General features: G+C 39.3%; 1 protein-coding gene across 22 annotated transcripts in view; it reads right to left on the minus strand.

Annotated features, from left to right (window-relative positions):
• The window catches only part of RYR2 (ryanodine receptor 2), a 788,912-nt gene that overhangs the window by 304,432 nt on the left and 462,345 nt on the right, over positions 1-22,135 (minus strand). For all 22 annotated transcript variants that reach the window (XM_063790296.1, XM_063790294.1, XM_063790292.1 and 19 more), the window contains 2 exons: positions 20,381-20,484; positions 1,542-1,625 (listed from right to left, as the gene is read on the minus strand). In XM_063790296.1, coding sequence (XP_063646366.1) covers positions 1,542-1,625; positions 20,381-20,484 — 188 coding nt within the window. The remainder of the gene's footprint in view (positions 1-1,541; positions 1,626-20,380; positions 20,485-22,135) is intronic.

Consider the following 22,135-nt stretch of genomic DNA (forward strand, 5'->3'; position numbering starts at 1 on the left):
TGAATCTGAATTTTTTTTTTTTTTTTTTGAGATGGAGTCTCACTCACTCTGTTGCCCAGGCTGGAGTGCAGTGGCACGATCTTGACTCTGCAGCCTCTGCCTCCCAAGTTCAAGCGATTCTCCTGTCTCAGCCTCCCGAGTAGCTGGGATTACAGGCACATGCCACCACGCCCAGCTAAGTTTTGTATTTTTAATGGAGACAGGGTTTCACCATGTTGGCCAGGCTGGTCTCGAACTCCTGACCTCAGGTGATCCACCTGCCTTGGCCTCCCAAAGTGCTGGGATTAAGGTGTGAGCCACCGCACCCAGCCTTGAATCTGAATTTTTTTTTTTTTTAAATTATACTTTAAGTTTTAGGGTACATGTGCACATTGTGCAGGTTAGTTACATATGTATACATGTGCCATGCTGGTGCGCTGCACCCACTAACTCGTCATCTAGCATTAGGTATATCTCCCAATGCTATCCCTCCCCCCTCCCCCCACCCCACAACAGTCCCCAGAGTGTGATATTCCCCTTCCTGTGTCCATGTGATCTCATTGTTCAATTCCCACCTATGAGTGAGAATATGCGGTGTTTGGTTTTTTGTTCTTGCGATAGTTTACTGAGAATGATGGTTTCCAATTTCATCCATGTCCCTACAAAGGATATGAACTCATCATTTTTTATGGCTGCATAGTATTCCATGGTGTATATGTGCCACATTTTCTTAATCCAGTCTATCATTGTTGGACATTTGGGTTGGTTCCAAGTCTTTGCTATTGTGAATAATGCCGCAATAAACATACGTGTGCATGTGTCTTTATAGCAGCATGATTTATAGTCATTTGGGTATATACCCAGTAATGGGATGGCTGGGTCAAATGGTATTTCTAGTTCTAGATCCCTGAGGAATCGCCACACTGACTTCCACAATGGTTGAACTAGTTTACAGTCCCAACAACAGTGTAAAAGTGTTCCTATTTCTCCACATCCTCTCCAGCACCTGTTGTTTCCTGACTTTTTAATGATTGCCATTCTAACTGGTGTGAGATGATATCTCATAGTGGTTTTGATTTGCATTTCTCTGATGGCCAGTGATGATGAGCATTTTTTCATGTGTTTTTTGGCTGCATAAATGTCTTCTTTTGAGAAGTGCCTGTTCAACCTAGGCATTACCATTCAGGACATAGGCGTGGGCAAGGACTTCATGTCCAAAACACCAAAAGCAATGGCAACAAAAGCCAAAATTGACAAATGGGATCTAATTAAACTAAAGAGCTTCTGCACAGCAAAAGAAACTACCATCAGAGTGAATAGGCAACCTACAGAATGGGAGAAAATTTTTGCAACCTACTCATCTGACAAAGGGCTAATATCCAGAATCTACATTGAACTCAAACAAATTTACAAGAAAAAAACAAACAACCCCATCAAAAAGTGGGCGAATCTGAATTTTAAAGCTTCAGTAAAAGCAAGGCATCTGTGTGTCCATCAAGAGTTATTTGGTTGCACTAAATCTCAACACGGATTATTTAATATTGCTTAGTCATTCAACTTACTTCTTGGGTAGCTTCATTTTTTTCACCTTGTCTTCAGCATGTTCATCTGATATACCCACATGACATCCTAATGCCAACAAAGTCCTGGAAAACAAAACCAGAGATAAGTGTGATCATTTCTTCTCTATGTCCAGAATAACCCAACACAACAGCAGTAGCAATGAGATACAACCTTGAAAGCACAATTTTTTTTTTTTTTTTGAGACAGAGTCTCGCTCTGTCGCCCAGGCTGGAGTGCAGTGGCGCGATCTCGGCTCACTGCAAGCTCCGCCTCCCGGATTCATGCCATTCTCCTTGCTTAGCCTCCCAAGTAGCCAGGACTACAGGCGCCCGCCACCACGCCCAGCTAATTTTTTGTATTTTTAGTAGAGACGGGGTTTCACCGTGTTAGCCAGGATGGTCTCGATCTCCTGACCTTGTGATCCACCCATCTCGGCCTCCCGAAGTGCTGGGATTACAGGTGTGAGCCACCGCGCCCAGTCAGAAGTCTTGTTTTTAAGGTGAAAGGAACATTTACTGATTTGCTAATTATTCATTTCTGAGTAAGGGATAAGACACTGCAAACTGAAATGGCACAAAAAGGAATACACTGAAAAGTAAGTCTCCCTCCAACTTCTTCTAGTTCTGTTTCCTTCCTCTAAAGGCATCAATTGTTACCAATTCTTCGATATCCTGCTGGGGAGTCTATGTACCTACTAAAGCAGATATACGTGGTGTGTGTGTGTGTGCGTGTGTGTGTGTATGATATTATTGTTTTACCTTTTATAGAAATGGGTATATACAGGAGACATTTTGAGACAATTTGTCTTTAGTACCCATGGCACTGAGTGGTTTCTCCTGCCTTGGTAGAGTAAGAAATAATGGCATAATATTTTGGGATTACAGAATTTCTAAGGTCTGATCAGTTCTAGTAAGAATGTGGGAATTATCTAAAACCCATAATACTTATCTCTATAATATTTTAATAATGTGTGGATAGGTTGATGGTTATATGTATATACATATACGTATATTATATGCATGTATTTCCATATAGACAAGTATCTATATGCATAAGCTTAACCATTTAGACAGATACATATAAGCTTATACATATGGGTATCTATCCATCTATACACACACAATTATCAGTTAAATTTTGTTATATATGAAAAAATTAAAATAACCCCATGAAATTATCTTTCTAGCGTTAAATTGCAAAACTATGGGAAGACCAAGAGCTGATTGAAGGTACAAAATAAGCTGAATAAAGAATGTGCACGTTGAAAGGGATTGATCAGCAATAGAATAAAAAACGAACTCACAGGAACAAATATAGATTACACTTATTCAAACACTATCCAGAGGACAGGAAGATTTTACCAGCACCCTCCATTCCTTTATTTATTCATTCAATAAATATCTACTGAGTGCTATCATGTGCCAGGCCCTGTGCTACAGACAACAGGCAATTATGATAGTATCTTCAGGGCAATGAGATAATCATAAGGCTGTAAAAGTATCAAAGAGGGATGTCCAACCCAGCTCCGAGAGAACTCAAGATTGATCATAATATTAGGATTTACCATAAACTCAGGCAATTAAACCTTTGAGCACATGCCCACCAAGAAACCTTCTGATGATAATGTGTCTTCCCAAGCTGATCTGTAAAAATGAATATTTTGGATTATAAGACAGTTATTATCACTGCAAATTAGTACCTCAGTGTGACATGCCAGGAATGTAGTTAATGTGAGTCCAGACCGAGAGACAAAGTCACATGGTGTACTGACATCAAAAGTAAGCCTGAGCCATAGAAAATGTAATTAGTTAATTCATCCTTAAGGGCTTCTGAGAGAGAGCCAGTGTTTTATGCCATCAATACTATAATCTTCTCATAACTAATTAATTCAGCCTCATAATCTTCTTCCCAATGCAAACTACCTAGAAAAGTAATGAATTCAACTCACATGGACAGTGAACATAATAGACCACATGTGCATAAATATATAAGTCCATAAATATTTATTGAGTTACCACCATATCTAAGGTACTCTGTAGTACAGTAGTCCTCCCTTATCCATGGCTGATATGTTCCAGGACTCCCAGTGGATGCCTGAACCCCACAGATAGTACCAAACCCTATACTTCTTCCTATCCATACATACTATGATACATACTAAAATTTAACATATGAATTAGACACAGTAAGGGATTAAAACTAGTAACTAATAGAAAATAGAACTATTATAACAACATACTGCTCACAACTTCACAGACAGAAGAACTGTTGTTTTTATAGATCTTAGCAACTTCAGTATACAGTATTTTTCTTCCCTTATTAAGTTGAGAATATTCACCTTTTCACTTAAAAGAAGCACTTTATGGCTTCTCTTTGACATATTCAAATTGCCAGCATCTTTAATTTTGTGCGTTGGGGCCATTATTAAGCAAAATAAGTGTTACTTGAACAAAAGCACTGCAGTGTCATGACAATCAATCTGATAACCAAGATGGTTGCTAAGTGACTAACAGGTAGGCAGCCTATACAGCATGGGCCAGGGGGACAAAGCGATGATTGGCATCCTGGGCAGGACAAAGTAGCAGGGCGTGAGATTTCATCACACTGCTCAAAATGGCGTGCAATCTAAAACTTATACATTGTTTATTTCTAAAGTTTTCCATTTGATATTTTCAGGAGTACTACTGCACATGTTTCTCTTGACGGTGTTTACAGTCTGATAGGAGAAAAGATGATGACTGAAGAATTATAATAAAACCAAGTAGGGTTCCACATTTTAAAAAGTTACATGTTTTAGAAGCATCTTTAAGATATTCCAAGAAGGATAATTAAAAATTTCAAAGATGAAGACATGTGGGAATAAAGGATAAAGAGATGAGGAGGCAAATATTTCAGGTAGGTGAACAAGACAGACAACCTACAGAAGCAGGAGATCGTGGGTCTGTGTGGGAGGGGCAGAGAAGAGTTGACTGGAGTATTAAGATCTGACCGTGTACTATAGGTTAAGGGTAAAAAGAAATACTGGGGTAAGTTTGGGGTGCACGATATGCTTCATAAATATTTCTCATTATGTGTGATGGCTAATTTTATGTATCAACTTGGCTGGGGCATAGTGCCAACATATTTAGTCAAACATTATTCCAGATGTTTCTGTGAAGCTGTTTTTGGGTGAGATTAACATTTAAATTGCTACACTTTGAGTTCACATGGAATCAAAAAAGAGCCCGAATAGCCAAGGCAATCCTAAGCAAAATGAACAAATCCAGAGGCATCACATTGCCTGACTTATATATAAGGATATAGTAACTATAACAGCATGGTAATGGTACAAAATTAGACACATAGATCAATGGAATGGAAGACAGAACCCAAAAATAAAGCCACATACCTACAACCAACTGATCTTTGACAAAGTTAACGAAAATAAACACTGGAGAAATGACAACCTCTTCAATAAATGGTGCTGGAAAAAATGGCTAGCCATATGCGGAAGAATGAAATTGCACCTCTATCTCTCACCATGTACAAAAATTAACTCAAGATGGATTAAAGATATAAATGTAAGACCTAGAAGAAAACCTAGAAAAAACTCTTCTGGACATTGGCCTAGGTAGAGTTTATGATAAAGATCCCAAAAGCAAATGCATCAAAAACAAAAATAGAGAAATGGGACTTAATTAAACTAAAAAGCATCTGCACAGCAAAATAATCTACAGAGTAAATAGACAACCTACAGAATGGGAGAAAGTATCTTCAAATTATGCCCCCAATGAAGGACTAATATCCAGAATCCACACAGAACTTAAACAACTCAACAGGAAAAAAACAAACAACTGTATTAAAAACCGGCCAAAGGGTCAGGCATGGTGGTTCATGCCTATAATTCCAGTACTTTGGGAGGCCGAGGCAGGAGGACTGCTTGAGCCCAGGAGTTCAAGACCAGTCTGGGTAACATAGGGAGACTCTGTCTCTACACATAATTCAAAGTTTAATCAGGCATGGTGGCACACATCTGTGGCCCCAGCTACTCTAAAGGCTGAGGCAGAAATTTTGCCTGAGTCTGGGAAATCAAGGCTGCAGTGAGCTATGATCCACCACTGCACTCCAGCCTGGGCTACAGAGTGAGACTCTGGTCCTGAAAAAAAAAAGAAAAGAAAAGAAAGAAAAAAGGACATAAACAGACATTTCTCAAAAGAGGAAATACAAGCAGCCAAATAAACACATTAAAAAATGCTCTGAATTACCAATCATCAGAAAAATGTAAACTGAAACCACAATGAGATACCATCTCACACCAGTCAGAATGGTTATTATTAAAAAGTCAAAAAATAAAAGATGTGGGTGAGGATGTAGCTTATACACTGTTAGTAGGAACATAAATTAGTTCAACCCCTTTGGGAAATAGCATGAATATTTCTCCAAAAACTAAAAATAGAACTACCATTCAGCTCTGCAATCCCACAACTGGATACCTACCCAAAGGAAAAGAAATCATTATATTTATTATTTATTATTTTTTTTTTTTTGAGGAGTTTTGCTCTTGTCACCCAGGCTGGAGTGCAATGGTGCAATCTCGGCTCACTGCAACCTCCGCCTCCCGGGTTCAAGCAATTCTACTGCCCCAGTCTCCAAAGTAGCTGAGGTTACAGGTGCTCACCACCATACCCAGCTAATTTTTGTATTTTTAGTAGAGATGGGTTTTAACCATGCTGGCCAGGCTGGTCTCAAACTCCTGACCTCAGGTGATTCACCTGCCTTGGCCTCCCACAGTGCTGGGATTACAGGTGTGAGCCACCGCATCTGTCCAAGAAATCATTATCAGGTCAGGCGTTTGAGACCAGCCTGAACAACATGGTGAAACCCCGTCTCTACTAAAACTACAAAAATTAGCCGGGCGTGGTGGTGGACACCTGTAATCCCAGCTACTTGGGAGGCTGTGGCAGGAGAATTGCTTGAACCTGGGGAGCAGAAGTTTCAGTCAGCGGAGATCATGCCACTGCACTCCAACCTAGGCAACAGAGCAAGACTCTGTCAAAAAAACAAAAAACAAAGAAACAAAAAAAACACCTGCACTCACATGTTCATCACAGAACTATTTACAATAGCAAAGTCATGGAATCAACTTAAGTGTCTGTCAACTGCAAAAAGAAAATATGGTACATATACACCATGGAAAACTATACAGCCACGAAAAAGAATGAAATCATGTCCTTCTTGCAGCAACATGGATAAAGTTGGAGGCCATTATCCTCATCATTTAAAAGAAAATTAAATACTTCATACTCTCACTTGTAAGTGGGGGCCAAGCAAAGTGGATACACACAGATATAAAGACGGAAATAATAGATAGTAGGGACTTCAAAGCAAGGAGAGCAGGAGGGGAGCTAGTGTTGAAAAATTACCTGTCAAGTACAATGTTCACTATTTAGGTAATGGGTTCATTAGAGTCTAAATTCCCACCATTATACCTATGTAACAACGTACATAGGTAAATTCCTATGTATCTCTGTACATAGCAATATACCTACGTTACAAACACGCACATGTACCCTCCGATTCTAAAATTAAATACTAAACTTTTTTAAAAAGTATAGTGCACTTTAAGTAAATCAGACTACCTTCCATAATGTGACTGGGCCTCAACTAATCAGTGAAAGGTCTCAACAGAAAAAAGAGACTGACCTGAGCAAAAGGGAATTTTGCCAGCACCCTGCCAATTCTTTAAGGAATCTCTCTCTCTATATATCTGTATATACATATATGTCTATATATATATGTATATATACACACACACACATACATACACCCTGTTGGTTCTGTTTATCTCAAGAACCCTGATTAAGACATTAAGTGAGGGCCTCATATGCTATGCTGAGGGAATTACACTTATGTGAATGGACTAGGAGCTGCTAAAGGTTATTCTGCAGAATAGCAAAGTTAGAAGTCATCAGGTAGAAAATGTACTTTTTAGAGGCTGATTATTTTCATTTTTATTAAATTTATAGAGTTGCATGACTATCAGCACAATCTAGCTTTGCACCATTTCCACGAGCCCATGAGGTCCCCCATGCCTGCTGCAGGCGTTTCTCACTCTCACCTCCAGACAGCCCCTAAGCTACTTTATGTCTCTATCAATATGCCTGTTTTGGGCATTTCATAGGAATAGAATTACACAATATGGAGTCTTCTGTGTTTGGCTCCTTCCACCTGGCATAAAGTTTTTCAGGTTGATCCATGTGGGAGTATGTGGCAGTAGTTTGTTTCCTTTTATTGCTGAATAATATGCCATTGTAATACTGGATCACATTTTATCTATTCCTTAGTTGATGAACATTTGCACAGTTTCCAGTTTTTGGCTCTTATGAATAATGCTTCTGTGAACATTTATGTGTAAATCTTTGCAGGGACATAAGCTTTTATTTCTCTTGGGTAGATACACAGGAGCAGAATTGCTAGGCTATGGTAAGTTTACGTTTAACTTTTTAAGAAACTTCCAAACTATTTTCCAAAGTGGTGGCACCATTTTACGTTGCCTGCAGTAATACATGTGGGTTTCAGTTTTCCTATAGCTTCACCAACACTTGGTATGTCTGTCTAAAAATTATAGCCATTTTATTGTGTGTAAGGTAGTATCTTCTTATGGTTTTAATTTGTATTTTTCTGACTGATGATGTGTAACATCCTTGATTGCACTTTATTAGCCATCTGTGTATCTTCTTTGGTAAAGTATTTTGCCAATTTTTGCCTTTTTTTTTTTTTTTTTTGAGACGGAATCTTGCTCTGCCACCCAGGCAGGAGGGCAGTGGCACAATCTCGGCTCACGGCAACCACTTCCTCCCAGGTTCAAGCAATTCTCCTGCCTCAGTCTCCCTAGTAGCTGGGATTACAGGCGCCTGCCACCACGTGCAGCTAATTTTTTTGTATTTTTAGTAGAGATGGAGTTTCACCATGTTGGCCAGGCTGGTTTCTAACTTCAGACCTCAAGTGAGCCACCCAACTCAGCCTCCCAAAGTGCTGGAATTATAGGCGTGAGCCACCATGCCCAGCTGTTTTGCCAATTTTTAAATCAGGTTTTGTGTATTCTTATTACTGAGTTATAAGATTTCTATATATATTCTGGATACAAGTCCTTTGTTAGGATTGGTATGATTTACTACAAATCCTATTAATACAATTGTGCTTGATTCACAAATATTCTCTCCCAGCTGGTGGCCTGTCTCTTCATTTTCTTAATGGCTTCTTTTGAAGTACAGAAAGTTTTACTTTTAATTAACTCCAATGGATGGACTGTTTTCTTTAATAGGTCATGTTTTGGATATTATATCTAAGTACTCTTTGCCTAATCCGAGGAGGTTTTAAAATGGGAGCAATGGATTATATTTAAAATATATTTATTAACACTACAACCATATCAAGTTCTTTGTTTGAATGAAGTGTTTGGTTTCTGTATCATCTTTATTGAACCACTTTATTTGATGATTTAACATTGTTTAACTCATTTTTTTTTAAGTCTGCTGAAGGGTGGTGAGAGAAACAGCACACTATAAGTTGGAACTGCAAAGCTGATAGAAAGGCTAGAAAAGCACAAAATAAGGGAAGCAAGAAAGGATTAGTTGGGAGCAGGTTCTTGGCCTTACGTGCATTCAGTAAATATTTACTACTAGATTAAGCAGCAGGGATTGGTAATGTAGCATTTTAGTACTTAAACTATATAGCTGCAGAAAAGTAAACAGACTGTTAGGAAGCAAACGTGAGGCACCCTGTAGGTAGGCATTTGGTATGTAAAAACCCAGTTACTGACTGAGATTTATCATTTATTTATTAATTAATTCATTTGATGAATATTTACTGAGCTCTATGTAAAATTTGAAAAATGGTAAGAAAAATCAAGTGAGATGCCTGCTGTCATGAAACATATGGTCGGTGGAGTACAGAGGCAACCATGTAATTCCCACACACAGGGAAAGCTTCTATACTGGGAGTACAGAAAGGATGAGTACCTATAGAAGTAAAATTGTTGAGTCAAGGAACTCAGACAACATGTTCGAAAGAAGTGAACCTGACCTTAGATCTGGCAAGCTTGTCCAACACGCAACCTGCGGGCTACATGCGGCCTAGGACAGCTCTTTGAATGTGGCCCAACACAAATTCATAAACTTTCTTAAAATATTATGAGATTTCTTTGTGTGATTTTTTAAATTTAGCTCATCAGCTATTGTTAGTATTATAGTGTATTTTATGTGTGGCCCAAGACAATTCTTTTTCTGCTATGGCCCAGGGAAGCCAGAAGATTGGACAGCCCTGATCCAAAGGATGAGAGCCAGGCATAGAAAACAGCATTCCACATCACACCCCGGGGCCTGTTGTGGGGTGGGGGGAGCGGGGAGGGATAGCATTAGGAGATATAGCTAATGTTAAATGACGAGTTAATGGGTGCAGCACACCAACATGGCACATGTATACATATTTAACTAACCTGCACGTTGTACACATGTACCCTAAAACTTAAAGTATAATAAAAAAAAAAAGAGAGAAAAGAGCATTCCAAGAAGAGGATGTGTGGAAGATCTTGTGGTGGAATGGAATGTGCAGACAGGCAAGCAACACAAAGGTCAGTGTGACTGCAAGCAAGAGTACAAGGGCAGCCTCACTTAGAATGAGGCTGGTGAGAGGGGAGGCCCCAGATTTTGGGATACTTTGGCAAATTAAAGCACCATATTTAACTTAAAAGCAATGAAAAGCCATTAATGGATTTTATTTTATTTTTTTATGTATTTAATTTTTTTTTTCTTTTTGAGATGGAGTCTCGCTCTGTCACCCAGGCTGGAGTGCAGCAGCATGATCTCGGCTCGCTGCAACCTCTGCCTCCTGGGTTCAAGCAATTCTCCTGCCTCAGCCTCCCGAGCAGCTGGGATTACAGGCACCTGCCATGACGCTTGGCTAATTTTTATAATTTTAGTAGAGACAGGGTTTCACCATGTTGGCCAGGCTGGTCTTGAACTCCTGACCTCAGATGATCCACCTGCCTTGGCCTCCCAAAGTGCTGAGATTACAGGCTCACCTGACCTCAGGTGACCCACCGTGCCTGGCCCCATTAAGGGATTTTAAATGGAAAGATTGACATGGTCACCTTAATGTTTGAAATGAACACACTGGCTACAAAGTACAGAATAGATAGAGGTGCTATTGCATTTTGTTTGCTAGTATTTTTGTTGAGGACTGTTGTGTCTATGTTAATCAGGGATATTGGTCTGTAGTTTTCTTTTTTGTTGTGTCTTTGTCTGGTTTTGGTACCAGGGTGATACTAGCTTCATAGAGCGGTTAGGGAGAATTTCCTGCTCCTTGATTTTTTTGAAACAGTTTCAGGAGGATTGATATTAGTTCTATGTATGTTAGGTATAATTCATCTGTAAATCCATCTGATCCTGGGCTTTTCATTGTTGGGACACTTTTTATTACTGATTCAATCCTTTTTTTTGGAGACAGAGTCTCACTCTGTCACCTAGGCTAGAGTGCAGTGGCACAATCCTGGCTTATCGCAAACTCTGTCTCCCAGGTTAAAGCAATTCTCCTGCCTCAGCCTCCTTGAGTAGCTGGGATTACTGGTGTGCACCATCACACCCAGCTAATTTTTGTATTTTTAATAAAGTTGGGGTTTCACCATGTTGGCCAGGCTGGTCTGGAACTCCTGACCTCAAGTGATCCACCCACCTCGGCCTCCCAAAGTGCTGGGATTACAGGCATGAGCCACCGCACCTGGCCACTGATTCAGTCTTGCTACTTGTTATTGCTCTGTTCAGGTTTTCAATTTCTTCCTGGTTCAGTCTTGGGAGGGAGGCTGCATGTTTTCAGGAATTAAGTGGGTTTTATATCAGGGACACAAGGATGGTTCAACATCTGCAAATCAATAAATGTGATACGTCGCAAAAACTGAACCAACAACAAATACCATATGAGCATCTCAATAGGTGCAGAAAAAGCATTTGATAAAATTCAGCATCGCTTCATAATAAGAACTCTCAATAAACAAGGGATAGAAGGAGCATACCTCAAAATAATAAAGGCCATATACAACAATCCCACAGCCAACATCAGGCTGAATGGGGAAAGTTGAAAACTTTCCCTGTAAGAACTGGAACAAAACAAGGATATTTACTTTTACCACTCCTATTCATTACAGTACTGAAAGGCCTAGTGAGAGAAATTAGGCAATGGAAAGAAATAAATGGCATCTAAACTGGAAAAAATGAAGTCTAATTATCCTTGTTTGCTGACAATTTGATCTTATGTCAAGGAAAACCTAAAGATGCCACAAAAAACTCTTATTTGATAAATGGAATTCAGTAAAGTTGCAGCATGTAAAATCAACGTACAAAAATTGGTAGCATATCTATAGACCAGTAACAATCTAACTAAGAAACAAATCAAGGAGGCAATCCTATTTACAATATCCACATAAAAATTAAAATACCTCATTGAAATACCTAAAATACCTAATTAAAATATATTTAACCAAGGAGGTGTACAAGATCTGTACAACAGAAACTATAAAACAATGATGAAAGAAATTATAGATGATGCAAACATAAAAACAGCCCATGATCAAAAATCTGAAGAATCAGTATTGTTAAAATGACAATATTGCCCAAAGCAATCCATAAATTCAATGCAACTCATATCAAAATACCAATGTCATTTTTCACAGAATTAGGGAAAAAAATCCTAAAATTCAAATGGAACAAGAAAGAGTCCAAATAGCCAAAGCAATCCTGAGGGGTAAATAAAAGGAGGCATCATATTACCTGACTTCAAATTCTATTATAAGGCTATAGTAACCAACACAGCATGGTACTGGCATAAAAACAGACAAATAGATCAATGGAACAGAATAGAGAACCCAGAAATAAAGCTACATATTTACAGCCATATTTGTTGGCTTTCACAAAGCCAACAAGAGCATACATTGGAGAAAGGATACACTATTCAATACATGTTGCTGGGAAAACCGGATGGCCATATGCAGAAGAGTAAAACTGGTCCCCTATCTCTCACCATGTACAAAAATCAACTCAAGATGGGTTAAGACTTAAACAAAAGAATCAAAATTATAAAAATACTAGAAGAAAATCTAGGGAAAACTCTTCTGAACATCTGTCTAGGCAAAGAATTTATGACTAAGACCTCAAAAACCCAGGCAACAAAAACAAAAATAGACAAACAAGACCTATTTAAACTAATAAGCTTCCGCACAGTGAGAGAAAGAATCAACAGAGTGAAGAGACCACCTGCAGAATGCAAGAAAATATTTGCAAAGAATTCATCTGACATCAAACTACTCATTCATCCAGAATATGCAAGAAACAAACAATTCAACAACAAGAAAAGCATCAAATAGTCTCCTTAAAAACTGGGCAAAGGAAATGAATAGACATTTTTCAAAATAAGACATACAAATGGCTAACAGGTATATGAGAAAATGCTGAACATCACTAATCATCAGAGAAATGCAAACTAAAACCCAGGTGGGATGTCATCCTACACCAGTCAGAATGGCTATTCTTAAAAATGCAAACAAACAAACAAAAAAACAGATGTTGGCGAGGATGCAGAGAAAAGGGAACTCTTATGCACTGTTGGTGGGAATGTAAATTAGTACAGCCTCTATGAAAAAATAGTATAGAAACTTGTCAAGGAACTAAAAATAAAACTACCATTCAATCCAGTAATCCTACTATTGGATATCTACCCAAAGGAAAAGAAATCCATATATCAAAAAGACATCTGCACTTGCATGTTTATTTTGGCACTATTCACATCAGCAAAGAAATGGAAGGAACCTAAGTGTCCATCAATGGATGAATGGATAAAGAAAATGTGGCATATATACATAATGGACTATTGTTCAGCAGTAAAGAAGAATGAAATCATGTGTTTTGTAGCAACATGATTAGAACTGGGGTCATTATTTTAACTGAAATAAGCTAGACCCAGAAAGGCAAATACCCATGTTCTCATTCATAAGTGGGTGTTAAAAAAATGTGCACACATGGACATAGAGAGTAGAATGACAATTAATGGAGACTTGGAAGAGTGAGGGGATTGGAAGGGAGTAGATGATGAGAAATTACTTAATGGGTGCAATACACATTAACTGGGTGATGGATACCCTCAAAGTCCTGACTTTTGTTACTTTATGCATGTAACAAAATTGCACATGTACCCTGTAAATTTGTACAATTTTTAAAAAGGCAAAAAAAACAATAGAAAAGAGAGTATCTAGAGTGTATTTCAATTGGATCTGTTGGGAGGATATTATAATTTCAGGTGGGAAACAATGGTAGCTTAGACTAGGTTAGCATAGGGTGGCAATCATGTTGGAGTTGATGATGTGGTGATAGTAACATTAGTAATGGAAGAAAATAAAGAAGTCGATGGATTAAAATATCAATAGAAAGCCATGGGTGAAGGGAAGGGATGTGTCCAGGATGACTCCCAGATATCTGAGTTGTGTTCTGAGGGGCACTTAACACAACAAGAGAAGGACACTGAAAGGAGCCTGAGATTTGAAGGTATAAAAAAGTCACAAAGTTTGAGGTACATTTGCAATATCTAAGCAAGTTGGTATCTGAGAATGTTATGCGCTGGATACCTTTTGAGGACTAGGTACATGATTGTGAATTTAAAAAAAAAATCATGCTGTGGACTTTGGGTGATAATGATGTGTCAATGTAGGTTCATCAATTGTTATAAATGTACCACTCTGTTGAGGGCAGCTGCCTGTGGAAACACGGGGCATAAGAAAAGTCTCTGTATCTTTCTTTTAACTTTGCTGAGAACCTAAATCTGCTCTAAAAAATAAAACCTTTTTTTTTTAAATTATAGTTCCTGGCTTCATGGAGCTTACAGTCTAGAACAAGCTTTTCCAGCCCACAGCCCAGGATGGCTTTGAATGTGGCCCAACACAAATTCATAAACTTTCCTCAAACATTATGAGATCTTTTTGTGATTTGTGTTTTAGTTCATCAGCTATCATTAGTGTTAGTGTATTTTGTGTGTGGCCCAAGATAATTCTTCCAATGTGGCCCAGGGAAGCAAAAAGATTGGACACCCCTGGTCTAGAAGGAAAGGCAAATATTAAATAACCTCAGAAAGTGATATTACAAATTGTGGTGAGAGTTATAAACACACTATCAGGTGTTATAAAGGAAGTGAAGGAAGTGGTGAGGAAATTCTTATCAGGGAAGTGATATTTAAATGAAGGCCTGAGGGATGAGTAGGGAGGAGATCCTTTAAGGGTGAAATGAAGAATTTTCCAGGCAAAGGGAACAGAATAGTGAGGGAGGAAAAAGTTTAACTCATTATCAGGAAGAGACCATGAGGGCTGGAACATAAGGAACAAGGCAAAGAGTGGTGCAAGGCATGATGACAAACAGGAGGGGTGTCAGATTGTCTGGGCCCTGCACACACTTGTGAAGATATCAGACTCCAAGTTCCATGGGAAGCCATTGAACAGTTTTAAGCAAAATATGAATGAATGCACGTGTGTGTATGAACTCAGGCTGCTGTGTGCAGAATAAAGACGGCAAGTGGGAGGACCAGTTAGGAGATGGCTATGGTAGTCTGGGTGACAGATGATGGTGGCTTGGACCAGATTGACTGCTGTGGAAAGGGAGGATGGAAGAAGAGTGACGTATACGTGGGGGGACCTGATAATGGGATAGAAGTAGGAATGAAACAAAGGGAAGAGTCAAAGGTGATTCCCAGGTTCCTGGCATGTGTAGCAGGATGAATAGCCTGGCATGTTGAAAGACTCAACATCCTAAATGCAAATACAGGGGACATAAAGCTATATAGGTCTAGGTCACTTCTGATGCATCCAGGGGAAAATGTCAATGGAATGATAGGACAAACAATTCCGTCACTCAGAGCAGATGTCTGGGGTAGAGATGGACATTTGGGGAGGTATCAGCACCTGTGTGGTAATTAAGTCATGGAGTGGTGAGATACCTTCAGAGAGTTTGCACACTGAGAAGAAATGGCCCAGGACTGAACATAAAGATTCACAACATTTAGAACTTGGGAAGATTGGCCAGGCACAGTGGCTCACGCCTGTAATACCAGCATTCTGAGAGGCTGAGGCGGGTGGATCACCTGAGGCCAGGGGTTTGAGACCAGCCTGGCCAAGATGGCGAAACCCCATCTCTACAGAAAAAAATACGAAAGAAAAATTAACCAGAGGTGGTGGCAGGCGCCTGTAATCCCAGCTACTTGGGAGGCTGAGGCAGGAGAATCACTTGAACCTGGGAGGCAGAGGTTGCAGTGAGCTGAGATCGCGTAACTGCACTCCAGCCTAGGCAACAGAGCGAGACTCCTTCAAACAAACAAATAAATAAGTAAGTAAGTTGGGAAGATTGTTGCCAGCAAGAAACCAAAAAGAAAAAAGAAGAGGAGGAGGAGGAGGAAGAGATAGAAAAAGGAGAAGGAGAAAGATAAAGAGAAGAAGAAGAGAAAAAAGAAGAGGGAGGAGAAGAAGAAGAGCGAGAAGGAGAAGAGCAAGGAGAAGAGGAAGAAGGAGAAGAGGGAGAAGCAGAAGAGGGAGAAGGAGAAGAGGGAGAAGGAGAAGAGGAAGGAAAAGAAGAGAGAAGAGAAGAAGAGGGAGGAAGAGAAGAGGGAGGAGGAGAAGAGGGAGGAGGAGAAGAAGGAGGAGAAGAGGAAGTAGGGGAAGGAGAAGAGGAAGGAGGAGGAGAAGAAGAGGAAGAAGGGGAAGGAAAACAGGGAGAAGGAGAATAGGGAGAAGAAGAGGGAGAAAGAGAAGAGGGAGGAGGAGAAAAGGGATGAGGAGAAGAGGGAGGAGGAGAAGAAGGAGAAGAGGGAGGAGGAGAAGAGGGAGAAGGAGGAGACGGAGAAGGACGAGGAGGAGAAAGAAGGAGGAAGAGAAGAAGGAGAAGGAGGGAAGGGAAGGAAGGAAGGAAAAAAAGGGAGGGGAAGGGAAGGGGTGGGTGATGGAGGGAGGGGAGGGAGGGGGAGGAGGAGGGGGAAAAGAGGTATGAGAAACTAACTTGCTCTCTTGGACAAAAATTCCACCTCTCCCCTTATCAGTTATTTGTCTCCCTTCCATACTGCTTTCCTCTCCATCCCTGTGTCCTGGGTCCCTACTATTCCTCCCACCCTTCACCACATACGTGCACAAGCACACTACATCATCTAAAAATAATTTTCAGGAAAAATACTTGGCTAGGAGGAAAAATATCATTGTAGTGTCACTATATTTTTGTTAACTTCCAAAGAAATAAATTCTATGAATGTGTATTATATGTTGATTAAAAATCCTTATATCAATTATTTCTAAAACGTGAGCTGTTTATTCAGAAATTAAGATCTGGAATTTGGAAAATAGTAAAAACTAAACCAGAAACTGAACCTTTGGTAACACTGGTCACATTTGAGGGTCATCTGGCAGGCATGATCTGCCAAACTGTGCTGTTCTGAGAGTGTCACAATTTCGCAGTACTGTACGATACACAGATGACAATGGAAGTCTAAAGTAAGTTGTCACTGTCAACAATTTACATAAGAAAAAAATCACAGAAACAGCACCCAAAATTCATATTTCATTAAATTGCTCCTCAACCCAAAATAAGGGATATTCTGGAATAATTTCTTGCTTATTTGTTATTTGGAACTTCTAAAGATGTAAACAAATGAAGCTGTTCATCCCTCCCATGATATATTTATTAAACAAACAAAAAACCTAGACTATGCTCCCTCTCAGACATATGGTGTTAAAGCCTTTATCAATATCCTATTAGTTAGTCCCTATAATAATTCCATGAAGCAAATACATTATGATCCTCATTCTACTAAGGAGAAGAAAACCTAGGGTTCAGAGGAGTTGAGTGACTCCAGCAACATTTCCTCGGTGGACCAAGCCCTTAAATCCAGACAACCCAACTCCAGAGTCTGTGTTCTTAGCTACGCTGCTCTGGGGCCTGCCAATTAAATAAGTGAATAAAGGAAATATAGGAAGAAAGTACTGTACTTTCTCTAAACCCTTGGAATTGGGCATGGTATGAATCTTAGAGAAGTATAGATGTTTTCCCCTAATTCAATTTGTAAATAAATAAATAAAAATCAGTCCATCATAAAACCATATAAACTAGCTATAAGAAAATCAACAAAGAAATGTTAAGCATTTGCTTGTGAAGAGGGTGATTTACATTCATCAGAGAGAATAAAACCACAGTACGTGCAGTCTGAAGATTAACCAAACCAGCCACCAGCAGCTGGTAGGTATGACACTGGATTACAGGTAATAGTCAAAGGCACAACATGCTAAATGCAAATACAGAGATTTCTACAGTCCAGAATTTACTCTCTGCTATAGCTGGCTTAGCTGTCAATTGCTAAAATAATAGGGAATGCACTGCAAATTTAAATTATGTTAGACCTTGACCTTTCAATAAAACATTCTGTTGTAAAAGATGAAGAAATAATGAGCTGCTATGAATTACTAAGCTAAATATACAAGCCTCATGTCAAGAGCGCAAAGGAAGATCAGAGATGCTGAATCCACATACTCAGGACACAGGGCTCATTATGCATTCTTTATTACAAGCAAATCTTGTCATTTTTAACCTTTAGGTTCTCAATTTACTTGATGTGTATATATTGCTTTTTCTCTTAAGTTCCTAGTAGACCCTAAGCTCAATCTTATGCCTAATGTGTTTATTTACATGATAATCTGCATCCTTGAGGATATAGAGTTATACATCACTTAACAATGGGGATATACTCTGAGAAATGGGTCTTTAGGCGATTTCATCATTATGTGAACATTATAGAGTATATTTGTACAAACCTAGATCGTAGAGCCTACTACACACCTAAGCTATACGATCTAGCCTATTGCTGCTAGGCTACAAACTTGTACCTGTTACTTCACCAAATACTGTAGACAACTGTAACACAATGGTAAGTATTTGGGTATCTAAATATAGAAAAGGTAGTGCGTTGCACTAGGATGTTATGACAACTGTGATGTCGTAAGTCATAGGAATTTTTCAGCTCCATTATAATCTCATGGCCACCATCATATATGCAGTCCATCATTGAGTCAAACACTGTTAGGCAGCTCATGACTATATATACCCGAGTCCAAATTCTAGAATTTGAAATGCGGTTTAAATTTTATGTTCCGGGTCCCTGGTGAAATAATTTCAGTGGAAATAACTCCTTACTACTCTTAACAAAACTGAAACAAACAAAAAGGACTACAGTTTTGTACATAATATAAAAACATATTAGGATAAGTGACCTATTGGAACAAATCCAGTTCCATGGGACATCAAGGATGGAAGGAGGACAAGAGTAAAGTTACTGGCTTTGCAAAAATATTCTCTTTACTTTTCTATATCAAAATTCGAAATTATATTCCTTCCTTTATTCCATTTCAGTCCCATTATTCGGTCTGCAAAGGTAAGGGGCAAAATCAAGAGGTCAACTGGCAGCAATCACTAAAAAGCAAATTTGCCTTTACTGGGTGATATAAAATACTCTACAGTAGCTTTTCTCAAAATATGTGCTCAGGCTGGATGCAGTGGCAAGCTCCTGTAGTCCTAGATACCCAGACTGGGCCAGAGAATCACCTGAACCCAGGAGTTGGAGGCTGCAGTGCGCCATGATCCAGCCTGTGAATTGCCGTTGCTCGCCAGCCTGGGCAACATAGCAAGACTCTGGCTCCTTTTTAATTTATTTTTATTACTATCATTTTTGAGGCAGGGTCCTGCTCTGTCACCCAGGCTGGAGTGCAGTGGCATGATCACAGCTCACTGGAGCCTCAATCTCCCAGGCTCAATCCATCCTCCCACCTCAGCCTCCAAGTAGCTGGGACTCAGGTGTGCGCCATTATGCCCAGATAAGTTTCATATTTTTTGTTGACATGGGGTCTCACTATGTAGCCCAGGATGGTCTCAAACTCCTGGGCTCAAGCCATCTACTGGCCTTGGCCTTCCGAAGGGCTGGGATTATAAGCACGAGTCACTATGCCCAGCTGACTTTGGCTCCTTAAAAAACTAAAACAAAACCAAAGATATGTTGCTCAGATAAATAGTCCTCATAGGTATGCTCTGAAAACAGGCTGCTATGGTGAAATCAGTTTAGGAAATACCATAAACAGACTTCACCCCAAAGTTCTGAAAAGTGCATCAGCAAAAAATTTTAAATTATTTAACTCTTTGAATTTAGCATCTTTTAAACATATTAAATCAGTGCTTCTCAAATTACCTATTGTGAAGAACTAATTTTCTTTTAATATTTGGTCTATTGTGGTTTTTCCTGATATAATACAAGAAAACTGAATTTTCAAAATGAAGACATACAGGCTATGATCTCACATTTCTTAAATCATTAGATTCAATATATGTAAAATTGCTTCCCTAAATTGGTATAGAAGTTTATAAACACTTACTCTTAATATCTTATTTAGTCACAAACCAGTAACAATTTGTGACTGACACAGTCCCGGTCCACAGCCCACATTCTGTGGACCTGTATCCTATCAGGTCACAAAATCCTCATCATCCATAATACCCATATACATCTGTAGGACACCCTTTGCAAAATACTGATGTAGAACAAGAGGACACAAATTAACAGGGTCAAAGTCTTATTCTCAACAAATACTGATCCAATCCACTTATGCATTATAAAAAGTTCTAGCTGGAATTAAAAATCACTTCACAGCTCAATTAACATATAGCATCAATACCTGTTTTTTTGTTGTTGTTGTTGTTTTTTCAGGGAAGGCAGGTTGGAAAATAGAAAAAGTTAAGAAACTCACTTCAGGGTCTCAAGCGACATTTGTAAGTTGTAATTGCGCTCCTGTTCAGGCAGCTTGCAGAACTCCACCAGGCATGGGTGTTGTCTCTTGTTGTCATCTCTAACCTGAAACAGGACAGGAAATTGACATAAAATAGTCTCCAATGCCAGGCACTAGCAATGGAATTCAACTGTGTGGTAGAAAGTGGAGGCAGAAGGCAAGAAGAAACACCCAGATCATTACCCCCGCAAAGCTGCCCCCACAACCTCTCAGGCGCAGTGAGTATCTGAGGTCACTGGTAAAAGCTGGCATTATCTTCATTCCTTCCCTTCTGTTTGACAGAGCTTCCATGAACCCCCGCCATGCAGACTTCTACCCCAGATTCCCACAGGCTCACTCAGTCAGCTCCTTGCAGCATTTGCTTATATCTTATTTTCTCAGTGAGGTTTACCCTGCCCACTTGTCTAATTAGGACAGTCTGCCTGCCCAGCTTACTCTTTTTTTTTTTTTTTTTTTTTTTTTGGTCCATACACCTTCTAACAGATTGGATTTATTGAGTTATTGGGCTATTGTCTGTCTCCGTGAATTAGAAGATCAAAAATGCAAAGATTTTGGTCTCTTTTGTTCTTTGATGTGTCCCAAACACCTTAAACATGCCTGGTATGTCCTAGGCACTTGACACGTTTTATAAATTGAAATAAATCCTGTGTAAGAAGGGTGTGGCAATGACTTAGTTTTAATTCATAGTGATTTTCCTGTATAGAACCAAACTGATTACAGACATCAATTAACGACAGGACTGACTGACATAAACACTTTGAGGTGGTTCTAGCTGTTCCTTTTACCCCCTGCATGTTACCTCCTGATCTCACAAATCACCCTACTACCTTCACAAAATCCATTAGCATCATATGCAGGTGGTTTTTATATTAATTCTTGAAACTGCATATTAGCAATCACATTAAACTAAATGCAAGGTTTTAGGAATGAATTAATGAGAAAGATGTTCTTTCTCCTTGCATTAGTAATTAGGTTCATTATCTTCTCAGAGACCTAAATCGCATCGGCATTAATGCCGTGGCAGCACCTAGACGGCAGCCATATGCTGTCAGGGAACAAATTAGTTCATGAGCATCATTACCAGGTCCTATAAATGCCACATGAGAAGGACAGAAACATGAGTGAGCTTTTTTTTTTAAGTCTTCAGCAGTCACCAAGTTAGAAATGATGTATTTATTCCTTTCTTTCTGGTCATCATTATGAATGAACAAGACTTATACAGAATCATATATTAGATATACTTATTTGATTGCAGAACTTTGAAAATGAAATTGAGTTATGTAATTTTATTCTAAACTCTAAATCTCTAACCCTACAAACGAAACATAAAATGAACATTTGTAAAAATGAATGTGTTGAACCCACAAATAATCTCCCTATTTAGGTCATCTCCACTTTGTCTCTACTCTCTATACCAGAATAACCAACACCATCATCTTCTCAAGTGTCTCAATGAAACCAGAAATCTGCGCAGATTCCCTTCCTTCTCCTGCTACATCCCATACGTGAACACCAAAACATCTCCTGTAATCATGTCTCTCTATCCCCACTGCGGGGCTCTGAGTCGCCTCTCACCTGAGGTACCTGTGCCCTCTCCCTGTCTCTCTTCCTGCCTCCAGGCTCTCTGCTTTTCCACATTCACAGCAGAGCTTCTTTTGAAAGCAGACATAAGTCTGTCACCTTCCTGCTAAGCATTTTTCAATGCTCTTTAGCCCC

The sequence above is a fragment of the Pan troglodytes genome, chromosome 1, assembly GCF_028858775.2.
Source record: "Pan troglodytes isolate AG18354 chromosome 1, NHGRI_mPanTro3-v2.0_pri, whole genome shotgun sequence".
Lineage (NCBI taxonomy): Eukaryota > Metazoa > Chordata > Mammalia > Primates > Hominidae > Pan > Pan troglodytes.